Source organism: Lissotriton helveticus, chromosome 6, assembly GCF_964261635.1.
Source record: "Lissotriton helveticus chromosome 6, aLisHel1.1, whole genome shotgun sequence".
NCBI classification, from domain to species: domain Eukaryota; kingdom Metazoa; phylum Chordata; class Amphibia; order Caudata; family Salamandridae; genus Lissotriton; species Lissotriton helveticus.
Genome location: NC_136067.1, coordinates 151,893,244 through 151,907,456, shown reverse-complemented (window position 1 = coordinate 151,907,456; position 14,213 = coordinate 151,893,244). Strand labels below are relative to the sequence as shown.

General features: G+C 45.4%; 1 protein-coding gene across 4 annotated transcripts in view; it reads right to left on the bottom strand.

Moving 5' to 3' along the window:
- CLIP4 (CAP-Gly domain containing linker protein family member 4) overlaps positions 1 to 14,213 on the bottom strand; it is a 370,258-nt gene that overhangs the window by 66,105 nt on the left and 289,940 nt on the right. For all 4 annotated transcript variants that reach the window (XM_078647520.1, XM_078647522.1, XM_078647519.1 and 1 more), the window contains exon 10: positions 8,300 to 8,386. In XM_078647520.1, coding sequence (XP_078503646.1) covers positions 8,300 to 8,386 — 87 coding nt within the window. The remainder of the gene's footprint in view (positions 1 to 8,299; positions 8,387 to 14,213) is intronic.

The following is a 14,213-nucleotide window of genomic DNA, read 5'->3' as shown; positions in this document are numbered from 1 at the left end:
GCCGGTCGGGCAAAGCATCAATCAAATACTTAATGTTGCGGAGCGAACATGTGAAAGAAAAAAACATTAATAGGACACATCAAAGGAGCATTGGAACATGAGAGACAGTCAACCAGCCCCGGATTGGGAGAAAAGGTCCACACTAGACTGCGATACTTGCGTCTGAGGGGAAGAAGGCCTCGGGCCCCCAGAGTCAGCCATATGATCTTTCTTATAGTCACTGAAGAATTCCTGCGCCTCAGTTGGAGTGTCGAACACCCGTGACCTGTCATTTATGTCCACCTTCAATCGGGCAGGATAAAGCATGCCATAGCGCAGGCCCAAGTTCTTCGCCGTCGCCTTAACCCCCTGGAATTTGTGCCTGGCCTCCTGTACCATGATGGTAAAATCCGGAAAAAACGAGAGTCCGCTCCCTTGCCACTGAACCTCTCCCAGGCCTCGAGCCGCGCGCAGTGCAGTGTCCCGATCTCGAAAGTTCATGAGCCTGGCGATGATGGGCCTAGGAGGTTGACCAGGCCTGGGACGTGGGCCCAATGATCTGTAAGCACGTTTAACCAAAAAGCCCTGGGTGAAGGAGTCTCTGCCAAAGAGGTCCGAGAGTAGTTGTTCCACAAACGTGTCCATGCGGCCAGTGGATGTCAATTCCGGAACGCCAAGAATGCGAATGTTGTTGCGGCGGCTCCTGGCCTCCAAATCCTCGTTCTTGGTGGCAACGTCTTTAAGGATCTTTTCCACCCGTTCCAGCCGCTTTAAGGAGGAGGAGGCCCCGTCCTCCATGTCAGTGACCCTGGACTCCACCACATCAAATCTACGGTCATGAGCCTGGATTTTCGTATTCATTCCCGCCAACTTGGTATCCAGATCGTCGAATCGGCCCTCTAGAGTTTTAAACCCCGCTCTCATCTCCGCCAACATGGCCGCAACCAGGGGAGACTAACCCTCTGCGTCCTGGGGGAGCTGGACCTCCGCAGTCTGGTCAGCCGGAGTTACCACCGCAGCGCCCGAGACTTTTATCAAACTGGAGATTGGGCTGCTTGGGGTTATTTTTAACCATTGTCGCAGAAAGTGAGAGGTGGGAAATACTAAGTCCAGCAAGGAGTGTACCGCAGCGCTGACTACGCGGTGAGCGTGGGAGAACCAGGTAGGTGGAACCAGAGGTTACTGGCAGTTGATCCACGTGGGCGGGAAGATACGGAGTTGACGCCAAAAGGAGATCGGCAGTGGCCACCAAAAAACCCGGCTGTAGCCGATAATGAGTGGCAGACCAAAACAGTGGGCGACTGAAAGGGAAGCAGGAGATGATCGCCAGGAAAGGCCAATAGTCACCGTTCGGGTGTGGGCCCTAAAACAAAGCCACTGAGGGAGTACCAGGCAGGGACCGGACACAGCACAGTCAAATAGGAGCAGGGCACCAACAGCGTCCAGCCACAAGTTAAGGTGCTACAATCACAGGCAGGGACATGTGGCCCGGGGAAGCAGGCAAGCAGGCCAACAGCATCAGGACAGGAGCGGGCAGCAGAAACGCGGCAGTCCAGGACCCAAATCAGGCACCACCGCAGCAGAAGCCCCCAGGAAGACCCACAGCCAAAGCAGGGACGGGGACCACGACGTCAGGGGGGACCCCCAGCGCGGACCCCCACCCACCCAAGCAAGCAGGTAACCCCCGGGTGCCGAGGGGGAGAAGCCCAAAGAGCCACAGCTGCCCTAGCGCAGCCCCGAACACCAGCTCCCAACTCGCTACCCAGCCCTCCCGCAGCCCCACCCCCGCCCGCCGGCCCCAGAAATCGAGGCCCAGGCTCTGGGGAGCGCACTAGGCCGCAGAGGCCCAAGGCACGCCCCTGGCCCAATAACAGAGCCGGAAAAGGCGTCAGCCAGGGAGCAGGCAGCGGAAGGGGGGCCGAGGAATGAAGCAGGCAACAGGGCCACCCATAAGGCTGCAGCGGGCGCGGGCTCCCAACAGCCCCGGCAGCGTCGGAAACTCACGGTACAGGCTACAGCGTCGTCCTGGGCACCACAGATTTCGGAGCTCCCTCTGGACGGATCACTTCATTCCAGCGGCCCAGGCGATGTGTGCAGCATGTCCCCGGGCACGGATGGGCAGTGTCCAGCAGTGTCCGCACGCCCCTACATCGGGCAAAACGGAGAAAGGCCGCGCGACCGGCGGAGCTTCAACCAGAGGCGTCCATCTTGGCCGCCTCCGTGACCACGCCCCCCTTGTTAAAGAGATACTTATATTAGGAAAACAGTTTACATTTTTGGGGAATACGTTTGGGAATTCCTGACAGGGGCTAATGAAGCTATTTTCTGCCACATAGGTATATTTAGTGCAGTTTTTTTAATCAGGCTTTGGGCTTGCATGCCTGTGCATAACCTCAGAGCTCACTTTGAGTTCCTTATTTAGAAATGGGTGACTCGGGTTCAGCCCACTGGATTGTTGACATTTTTGGTAAATGATTTGCGAGCTGCAGTTTTGCAGAAAAAAAAGCCATGTGTCTATGTTAAGAAGAAAGGGCCTAGCAGAGTTTCTCTCAGCTAGCCAGCTGGATTTAACCAAGGTATTTGTACCTAGAGTAATTGTACCAGAATATGAATAGAATGGAACAGAATATATCTTTAAGAATGTGTGGGGACGCTGAACTGATACCACAGTGACTATATTTATTTTATCTTATACTTAGTATTTTAGCTATTACTTCATGATAATTCTTTGAAAACATCGGATATCAATATTCATAAATATTTTAAACTACATCCAGGAGAATAAGAAAGGAATATTATATAAACAAAACCTAGAGGGATGAACGCTGGTGGCAGCCCAACTTAGAAACATTACCTCTATTTTTTATTTTTTTCAATTAAAACTTTTTTCAATTAAAACTTTTTATTACATTTGTGGAACAATAACGACAGAAAAACATTAAAATCATACAAAAGGTAAAAATACAAATTTTTGGAACATTCACAGGTAAGGTTACTTTGTGGGAGGTGCTGAACTGTGAGGGAGTAAACTACCAGTGTCACTCTTTGTCTGGTGGTGGTGCTGACTATAGAAGCCCTAAGGCTTGAGAGTCAAGGCTGAATATGTCATGAAACCTCAAAATGGAACCGGACCATGACCATCTGAGGAATTTTTCCTGCCAGTCTTCGGTAGGAGGTCCATAAACCAAACCTTGAATTACATCGTTGACTGACATCAGTATTGGGAATGCTGAACCAATCAATGTCTTTGGGAATGGCACAAGATGCACGTTCTTCAATGCTTCACTGCCTTCCAACCTGAGATGAGTACCGCTGGAGTCAAATACCACAGCTGAGTCGAAGGCCACCACTGCCACCAAAGGGCCGTAGCGCCCGAGCAGGAGAAAATGCTAACATGGCCTTCTGAACAGCACCAATTTGGGTCTGAGAGGCACCAGGAGCAGGTAAACATACTTGTGGGATCACCTGTAGGGTAGAGATAGGTTCAGAGGATGAGACTGAGCAGCCCTGGGACTTTCTGCGCCTCTTTGACTTCGATACGAGCTACATTTATACCCGCCAGGATACCCGTAGGGTGGCAGTCGCGCTATATAAGAGTACTATACAATACAATACAATACAATTTATTTTTGTATTAGTTGTAAGACAGAGAATTTATGCTACCCACTTACTACACCGTTCTTTCTTTCCAAGACTGTTTAGTGGGAATGCACAAGGTTTCACACGTTAGTAACTCCGTAGAAGGGTTATCTGGCCATATGCACAGAGACACGAAGAGGACATGTGACAATGTGTACCTTGTAGTACATTTAGTAGTACTCCATAAGCACTATGAAAGTAATGCAAACTGCTATTTACAAACCTATGTGCGGAGAAGTATGCGTGGAGACCTCCAGAGTTCTCCAACGCAGTTGCTGAGGTCTCCGCACACCTAGGTATGTCTTTTAGTAGCAAATGTGGCAGGAAAGTGGGGGGATGGCTTTAAAATGAGGAATATGTACGACTAGATAGTAGGGGAAAAGAGCAGTGTTGGGAGGGGGTAAGGAGCAATTTAGCGATGGACATGTAAATACCAACCGACAAAAAAGTAAGCCCATTGCTATTCAGAAAATGCACTTCTAAAGTTAATACAGCTAAAAGGGAAACCCAAACCGTTGTAAATGTGCTCTAGTCCAGCCTTGGAGTAAGTCCAGCACCACACATGGCCACTCATAAGTACTGCAACACACTTCCATTGAATAATGGAGGCAGGGACATTAAATAGCACCCCAAAGGAGACAATATTAAAAACAATTATTTATTTAAATGTTTAAATTACATATATACATTTTTACTGTTATATGCAATTTCATAATCTTATAATTTACTAAGTTAATGTTTACATTTACTCAAATAAAACTTTTAACCGTTAATAAAATCAACATGAATTAAAATGAATTAAACAAATAACTTTAAATAAAATTTAGTAAAACATTCAATAGAACAATGATAGTGATTTGGGGATTTTGTTTAATAATTTTAAATATTAATAGCTATAAAAGTATTTCATTTACTTTATTTAATTATTTATTAAATGTGTGATTTTCTAATGTGTGCTCTACGTCCTCCATGGACCGAAACCCTGACTTTCCCTGGATTGTCAATTGACGGAGGCCGTGGCGGGGTTCAAATATCTGGAATCTGGGTATCCAAAGACTTGTCTCGATTTTATGAGACAAACCTCCGGCCTCCTCTAACACGCCTTAAATCAGATGTCCAACACTGGAAGTCGCTTCCCCTAACGCTAATGGTCTGTGCAGCACTATTTAAAATGATGTTCCTTCCCCGACTTTTATATGCGTTACAGAATACACCAATTCCGGTAGCAGCATCGTATTTCAAGGAAATAGAGTCTTTGGTGCAAATTTGCTTTGAGAGGGTAAGCCCTCCCCCGCATTGTCATGCAGAAACTCACGTTGGAGTGGTTTGATGGTGGAATTGGACTTCCTGATATGAAACGGTACTACTGGGCTTCACAGCTCGTTGCCATCAACCAATGCTGGTATAGGAGACATGATGACCGTTGGCTCCTCCCAGGTGGCGGCTTCAAGGGGGGCGGTGTATAGTAAATCTCTGATATATCCCTCCTGTCCGGTCCTACTAAACATGCTGTGCACGTGTGGAAAGACGCGACCAGGCGTCTGGGTTGGGAGGGTAAACTCACCAGGGCCACACTGCTCTGGCACTGTGACCGGTTGGATCGATTGTCGCGGTCCCGGGGATTCGACAAATGTGAAACCATTAGCATCTCCAGAATTGGAGATCTATGGAAATCGGGCGAGGTTATACCATTCTCCCAATAGCAGCAAGAATATGAAATGGCCAATTCCGAACAGTTAAGGTATCTCCAAATCGGACACGCTTTGCTCGCAGAGGACAGGATTTTGGATGACGATTTGCCAGGGAAGGTTAAATCCCTTATATATAGAAAACTCATTAACAACATGCCGGATCCCTTGATGTAAATGGGACCACGATGTGGTTGGGTTGGATGACTAGGAGTGGCGGGCTGCTGTGGCGTCTCTGCGGGAGGTCGCCATTTCTTCTAGGCTCCGATTGGTCCAACTCAAAATCCTTCACAGAACATATCTGTCTGGGCCCTCTCTGGTCCATATGGGCTACGCCCAAGACGCTAATTGTGTCCGGCACTGTGGGCAAGAGGGCCCCTTTATATATACACTGTGGGAATATGCTACAATACCGAAATATTGGGAGCGGGTGGTACGTATGATGGAGGAGGCATTGAGACAGCAGATACCATGTAACATCAAATTGACTTTGTTGAACATCTGGGACCCTACAGACCTCCGAGCTAAGGAGAGAATTTGGGTGGCTCTGGGCTTCATGGTGGCCAAGCGCAATATTGCACGACTATGGAGGGCCCCGAACCCACCCAAAATTGGCGACTGAGCCAAGGACATGGACTGGTTTATGGTGACGGAGGTGCCTATCTATGTCTCTAGGGGGTGCCCGACGAAATGGTCACAAATATGAGGGTCATGGAACACTTTTCGTGGGGATATATGTGAACCACCTAGGAGCAGGGAGGAGGGTGCTACTGTAATGGTATAATTTATGATTTTTGACGACATTTGTAATGTACTGTGCCATGAGATATTGCTGCTTTGTTAATGTGCTCTACAGACCCTTTGAACATTGTGGTGCTTCGATTGTATGCATGCCTTTTTCAATAAAAAGAATTATACAAAACATTTTTTTGATTTTCTGAGTTAATGCTGTAACTGTTTTTCTTTAGTTCTATGTTAATAATTATTTTAAGGTAATGTACATTTTCATTTATATTAACATATTTTTTAAGAATGAATGCACTATCATTTTTCTCAGTACTTCACCACAGAGAGATCTCCACCCGGTGGTCGAGACCATTGCCTAGCTGTGAAAAGGTACGAATAGTAACGTTACACTCATTAATCCTGTTCAAGCTGGCTACCTCCCACTGTTCAGAGGCGTTAGAAACATGTAAGTCTGCACCTAATGTTGCAATCAAAAATGGTGATTAGCAACAATGTGTAAACATGTTACTAGGAGCAGTTTACACATGTCTAAATTTACACATATAAATCTGCCTTTGTGAATCAGGCGGAAAGTATTTCAATACATTCTCCTTAGTGGACCATCCCCAAATCCTCTCTGAGGAGAAAAAGTGTCCTACAGCCCAAATGCCTTACTCTTTTTCGTCTGCAGCAGGGTTCTCCAAAATCGGTCCAGGATGGCCGGATCCATGCCAGATTTTAAGATAACTACATTTATCTAAATGGGGAAATGCTAACAATCTGGCATGGATTCGGCCCTCCAGGACCGACTTTGGCGAACCCTGGTCTGGAGTATGCCCTGACTGGCTGGCAGTGAATCGTAGCCCAACTCCTTTAACTTACACTTGTAAGTTGTTTCAACTTGCAAGCTTTCCTCCAGCACGGTAAACACTTCCTGCATTTGGACCTGTATGGACCCTCCTGCTATTCGTGCTCCCAGAATGCGAGGCTGAGGACCGCGTGTTCCTCCTGAGATGAAGCGAGGCTGAGGCTCATGTGTTCTTCCTGAGATGAAGCGAGGCTGAAGACCGCGTGTTCCTCCTGAGATGAAGCGAGGCTGAGGCTCGCGTGTTCCTCCTGAGATGAAGCGAGGCTGTAGACTGCGTGTTCCTCCTGAGATGAAGCAAGGCTGAGGCTCGCATGTTCCTCCTGAGATGAAGCGAGGCTTTAGACCGCGTGTTCCTCCTGAAATGAAGCGAGGCTGAGGCTCGTGTGTTCCTCCTGAGATGAAGCGAGGCTGAGGCTCATGTGTTCTTCCTGAGATGAAGCGAGGCTGAAGACCGCGTGTTCCTCCTGAGATGAAGCGAGGCTGAGGCTCATGTGTTCTTCCTGAGATGAAGCGAGGCTGAAGACCGCGTGTTCCTCCTGAGATGAAGCGAGGCTGAGGCTTGCGTGTTCCTCCTGAGATGAAGCGAGGCCGAAGACCGTGTGTTCCTCCTGAGATGAAGCGAGGCTGAGGCTCACGTGTTCTTCCTGAGATGAAGCGAGGCTGAAGACCGCGTGTTCCTCCTGAAATGAAGCGAGGCTGAGGCTCGCGTGTTCCTCCTGAGATGAAGCGAGGCTGTAGACTGCGTGTTCCTCCTGAGATGAAGCGAGGCTGTAGACCGCGTGTTCCTCCTGAGATGAAGCGAGGCTGCAGGCCCCTGCTGAAGCTGAGCGACCATTGACATCTTTATCTCAACAGTGATAGTTGTAGGGTAGACATTTACTGTAACTAGACTGAAAGTACCGAACCTCCCTTGAGCCAGGCCTTGACTCCACGTCTACCTAACCAATCTCTGAAGCTTCCTGAAACCACAGACAGTTAGAGACAGGGTACCCAGGTTAGCAGAGACCCCCGCCAGCCCCACTTTTAGAAATCTGGTAACCCCTGTGCGCCATTGGAATCATTTTTAGCGAATGACAATTGTCTATTCTGATGCACCCCCATCTTTTTTCCTTTGAATTCTTTCATACCGTGTACTTAAACACCATTCAAATGTGCCAGGCATTTTTAACGATAAAAACATACATTACAAATATATGTATGTTAAATCGTGGAGCAGAGTTCACCGATCTTGACATGAGTAACGATAAACAATGAAAAGTTTAACATGTTCAATTTGGTGAAGTCTGCTACAATATTTCAAATATCGTAGGCTGAAAAGTATTTTAGATTTTTTATAGAATTCAAACACTTAAAAAATTGCTAATTAGGGTTTAATTAAAAGTAAAAGCAAAACAATAACCTTCTTTCCCGTTGCCAGTCGGCTCGCCTTCTCCTGCTGGGGTTTCTTTTGCTGGCTCTGATTTGCTTTTTCTGGCTGGCCCCAAGCCTGAATAAGGAGAAAAACACAGCTGTAAAGACAGATAAGCATTAGAAGCTGTAAAAGCAATTTCAACTTACAACGGGAGATTCGCCGACTGAGTCAGAATTCTTAATAACCATATTGTTCATTTTTATACCGTACACAGCTGGCTTTGTGGCCAAAAACCGAAAAAATGTTAAAGTAATATTTATTTTTTCAACTCTCATTAGTGGCTTATTTATTTCTTGATAGCTTCCTGTTTTTATTTGTGCAGCCTCCTGGGAAGCTACATTTGAAGTCCTTGTGTGCTTCCGGACTGCCTGCCTAAAGAGAGATTTATATAGAGATTATATATATTATAGAGAGATTTATATAGCGTCCTAGACCAGGAGAGACTGAGCTGGTGTTTTAAACTGTTCTCCTTCAGAGGTCCACTCCAGACCTTCTATTGACGAAACTGGGGCTTCCATGAATCTGCCTTCTGAGTCCTCTTTCTATGGCTGATGGCCCTCTGAGCTATCAATGTGATCTTTCTTATTATGATTCTGCGGCTGAGGTCTGTAAGGTGGGTCATCATGACCTACTGCTAGGCATGAGTGCCTTTTCACTCCTAATGCTGTGAATAAATACTTGCGGAGGTGTCAAACTAGTTTATGGAACAAATCTTTTTAATTCAGTTTAGAAGGCATACCAATGCCTATACACAGCCATTCGCCTACAACCTCCGGGGCCGGCGGCAAAGGTAAAGATGCACAGCATATATTCAAACGTGCACAGCTTCATCGCCAGCACCCCGGAGGCTGGCAGCACTAGCGAACATGCCTGACAAGTAAAACCAAACGGAAACCTCAAGAGGGCCATACCAATCCAAAAGTGGAAATGTACGCATGAGTAGAAAAGCCCTCCCTCCCCCCAAGAAGGCAAATAAAGAAGAAAAATAAAAAAGGGGCGCCCGTACCATGTTCCCTCAGGTGTTAGACCGTGACCCCCTCCCTCCCGCCAGACTCAATCCCAAGCCATCCGTGGACCCAGATGAGAAGGACCCTAATACTGGTCCTGAGGGATCAGCCTGAGGATCTGCAGGAGCTTGGGGCAAGTGACCTCTCGGAAGTCCTTTGATAATAATGCAAAAAAAGGAGCCCATAATTCTGCGTATTTCTTGGCTTTCTGGTCTTGTACCAGTGAAAGGCGTTCCATAGCTAGGGTCATCCAAAGTCTATGAAGCCATGCTGTGTGATCCGGGATCGTGGCCATGCCCCAGTGTACCAGGATCGCTTGACGTGCAAACCAGTTTAAAACAAGCATTTGATTAAAGCCTCATGCCCTATTATGTGTGATATCTCTGTTTGCAGTGTGCTTATGTGTGACATTTCTCTCTTTGCAGCGTGCTTATGTGTAACATTTCTCTCTTTGCAGCGTGCTTATGTGTGACATTTCTCTCTTTGCAACGTGCGGATGTGTGACGTTTCTCTCTTTGCAGCGTGCAGATGTGTGACATTTCTCTCTTTGCAGCGTGCGTATGTGTGACATTTCTCTGTATGCAGCGTGCGCATGTGTGACATTTCTCTCTTTGCAGCGTGCTTATGTGTAACATTTCTCTCTTTGCAGCGTGCTTATGTGTGACATTTCTCTCTTTGCAGCGTGCGGATGTGTGACGTTTCTCTCTTTGCAGCGTGCAGATTTGTGACATTTCTCTCTTTGCAGCGTGCGTATGTGTGACATTTCTCTGTATGCAGCGTGCGCATGTGTGACATTTCTCTCTTTGCAGCGTGCGTATGTGTGACATTTCTCTCTTTGCAGCGTGCGTATGTGTGACATTTCTCTGTTTGCAGCGTGCGTATGTGTGTCATTTCTGTTTGTAGCGTGCTTATGTGTGACACTTCTGTTTGCAAATTGCTTGTGTGATATTTCTGTTTGCAGTGTGTTTATGTCTGACATTTCTGTTTGCAGCGTGGTTGTGTGAAGTTTCTGTTTGCAGCGTGCTTGTGTGACATTTTTGTTTGCAGTGTGTTTATGTCTGACATTTCTGTTTGCATCATGCGTATGTGTGACATTTCTGTTTGCAACTTGCTTGTGTAACATTTCTGTTTGCAGTGTGTTTATGTCTGACATTTCTGTTTGTAGCGTGCTTATGTGTGACATTTCTGTTTGCAACTTGCTTGTGTGACATTTCTGTTTGCAGTCTGTTTATGTCTGACATTTCTGTTTGCAGCGTGGTTGTGTGAAGTTTCTGTTTGCAGTGTGCTTGTGTGACATTTTTGTTTGCAGTCTGTTTATGTCTGACATTTCTGTTTGCAGCATGCATATGTGTGACATTTCTCTGTTTGCAGCGTGCTTATGTGTGCCATTTCGGATTGCAGCGTGTTTATGTGTGCCATTTCGGTTTGCAGCGTGCTTATGTGTGCCATTTCGGTTTGCAGCATGCATATGTGTGACATTTCTCTGTTTGTAGCATGCTTATGTGTGCCATTTCGGTTTGCAGCGCGCTTATGTGTTCCATTTCGGATTGCAGCGTGCTTATGTGTGCCATTTCGATTTGCAGCGTGCTTATGTGTGCCATTTCGGTTTGCAGCGTGCTTATGTGTGCCATTTCGGATTGCAGCATGCATATGTGTGACATTTCTCTGTTTGCAGCATGCTTATGTGTGCCATTTCGGTTTGCAGAGTGCTTATGTGTTCCATTTCGGATTGCAGCATGCTTATGTGTGCCATTTCGGTTTGCAGCGTGCTTATGTGTTCCATTTCGGATTGCAGCGTGCTTATGTGTTCCATTTCGGATTGCAGCATGCTTATGTGTGCCATTTCGGTTTGCAGCGTGCTTATGTGTTCCATTTCGGATTGCAGCGTGCTTATGTGTGCCATTTCGGTTTGCAGCGTGCTTATGTGTGCCATTTCGGTCTGCAGCGTGCTTATGTGTGCCATTTCGGATTGCAGCGTGCTTATGTACGACATTTCTCTGTTTGCAGCGTGCTTATGTGCAACAATTCTGTTTGCAGTACGTTTATGTCTGACATCTCTGTTTGCAGCGTGCTTATGTGTGATATTTCTGTGTTTTCAGTGTGCTTATGTGTGGCATGTTTTTAGCATGAAAGGAATTCAGAGTGGACTCAATGACTGTCACCAGATCTTGCCCTTTTACTGCTTCGGGCTAAGATTTGGGAAACACCTGAATTGGATTTTACTAAATCCATAGTAATGGATTGTCTATCTAATGAAAATGTCCAAACTATACCATGGGCTAACTATCTTAAGAAATCGTTTGAGAAACTGGGTTTGGGGACATTTTTTAAAGATCCCATAAATATGCCTCGCAGGCTAACACTATAATAAAAAATGCTAACACAAGTCGAGTGAATTCCCTTCACGGCCAGGTAGTGTAGCAGATAAATCAGAGAGTAGTTTAGGTTTAACTATTTCATTCTGTCTTCCTCGCTCCTACTTGATCTATCTCAAGAATTCTCAACATAGGTTTTATTTGACTAGATTTCGCCTTTCTTCGGTTTAATTTTTGGTGGCTTAGCCCCAGCAATCAATGTACTTGGTCCAATACCTTAAGCCCATGTCCCTGTGATAATTTTAGACTACAGAGCACCTTGCTCTTTATCCTCCTTTGCCCGCTGTACAAGTCTCCCAGAGCTAGATACTTGCTCCCAATGTTAAAACCCTTATGTCCTTGCTCTCACTTAGAAGGTTATAGGTTTTTACTGTCTTTGGATTTATTGGGTACCTGCTGTGCAGTTTTAAACTTTATAAAAGGATCAATTGCAATCAGAAAGAGATGGGTGAGGAAGGACTGACTGCATGTAAATGTAATGAATTGTTTTTATGGAAACGAACTAAAGGGTGGGGGTTGCTATATTGCTTATGTTTAAGAGTATTTTTTTACATTGTAATGTTTTATGATGTGAATATGTATTCTGTGCTTTTATGATTTATATAAATCGAATAAAGTTAGCGTCTTGGATTGATTGATTGTTACCAGTCTTGGTCCTGCGGCTGCAAAGCAGGCCCAAGTCATCTCTACCATGTTTGACAGTTATTATGGGGTTCATATGGTGATACCCTGTTTCTCACCGCACATAGTTCTGAATCACAGCTAAACAACCCTACTTCGAACACATCTGCCTAGAGTACATTGCTTCAGAAGTCTTGTGCTCATTCAAGAGGGTTTTGTGCAAACTTCGACTAAGCAACAATGTTCTTTTAAGGGAGAATGGGCTTTCTACTGACTATCCTTTCGAAAAGCCATGCTTGTTCAGTTTTGAGAGAATCATTCATTTCAACATTTACTATACTCACAGAGGCCTGTCGACCCAAGGTTGTAGAGTTGGGGTTTTTGGAGCTCTCTGGAAGCTTGATCCGGTCTTATCCTTGGCTGAATTTGCTGTAATGCCTATGCCTGGATAGCTTGTTTAAACTGTTTACATTTGTATACATATTTCATTTTACTGTGGTATGATGGACTAATTGCTCAGAAGTTGCTTCATAACCATTCCCAGACTGATGAGCAGCAATGATTTTTTCTCTGTAACAGTCAAAGGTATCTTCTGACGTAGGTGTGATGTTTTAGCACAAATCTGAATGCTCCAGATCTAAGCGACAACGTTTCCAATTTTATAAACTGGTGAGAACTTGGAGAGGACTAGATTAATTTGAGATTATATATATATATATATATATATATATATAAAAAATTCAGCAAAAAAACTTCTGTAAAGAAGACGCCGCATACTTCTTGACAGTTTTAACTCCTCATTTATTCGCCTGTAGGTTCTCTCCCACCTACGCGTTTCGAACCTGGACGGTTCCTGATCACGGTTACACAAACATTTGTCCTTCCTTTGTTTCAAACATTTATACAAAAATTCCACTTGGCATGTTATGGTGCATTGTGGGTTTTGTGGTACGTACATATTTCATTGTACTTTTAGATCCTTATCTTCAGTGGAGAACTACCGCGCTCACTACCCTTGCACATCATGGGCTGATTAGTCATGTTAAATTCACAAATTAGGCAAGCATATAGTATAAACTGCCAGTGAGAGGTATACATTTGTTTCCCCTCGTGTGAATTGTGCTAAAGCTTGATTAGGGCTAAGTGCCTGTATCATAATCAGCGACATGTGTTACAATAGGAGCGGGAACACAGCTGCACTCTACTGTAGATAAACAATTAAAATAATCAATGTTTGTGTAACCGTGATCAGGAACCGTCCAGGTTCGAAACGCGTAGGTGGGAGAGAACCTACAGGCGAATAAATCAGGAGTTAAAACTGTCAAGAAGTGTGCGGCGTCTTCTTTACAGAAGTTTTTTTGCTGAATATTTAAAAGCGAGTGTGTCCCAAACTCACCGCCAGCACCAGCGTGTAGTTGCTCCCCCCGCCTGGGACATTTTGCTCGTGGGTGGATATATATATATATATATATATTGCATACTCGTTATCCTCACAACGACGCGCCCGTAGTCCAGAGCCATCACACCAGAGGAAAAACGGAAGACCCTATATATATATATATATATATATCCTACTGGCGGTTGCCAGTAGGTAGTTAGAGTTAGAACCTAGTTTCCATAGGAAAAGCATTTTTTGATTTTTTATTAACTTTGGCGTCGTTTGACTAATCTTCGCGAAATTCTCCCAAAAGAAAGTGTATCTAGGTCAGCTCCTATCCTGAAAGTTTGGGGGTGATTCGTCAAGCGGGGGCTGAGAAAATAAGGGCGTCCCAAAAGGCATTTTTCATGTGTTAATTTCCCTGGAAAATTTTGAGACAGGCTACAGCCCTAACTGCTGAACGGATTTACCCCACATTTGGCAACAAGGTAGTGCTTGGTTCTGAAAGCGACCATTTTTTT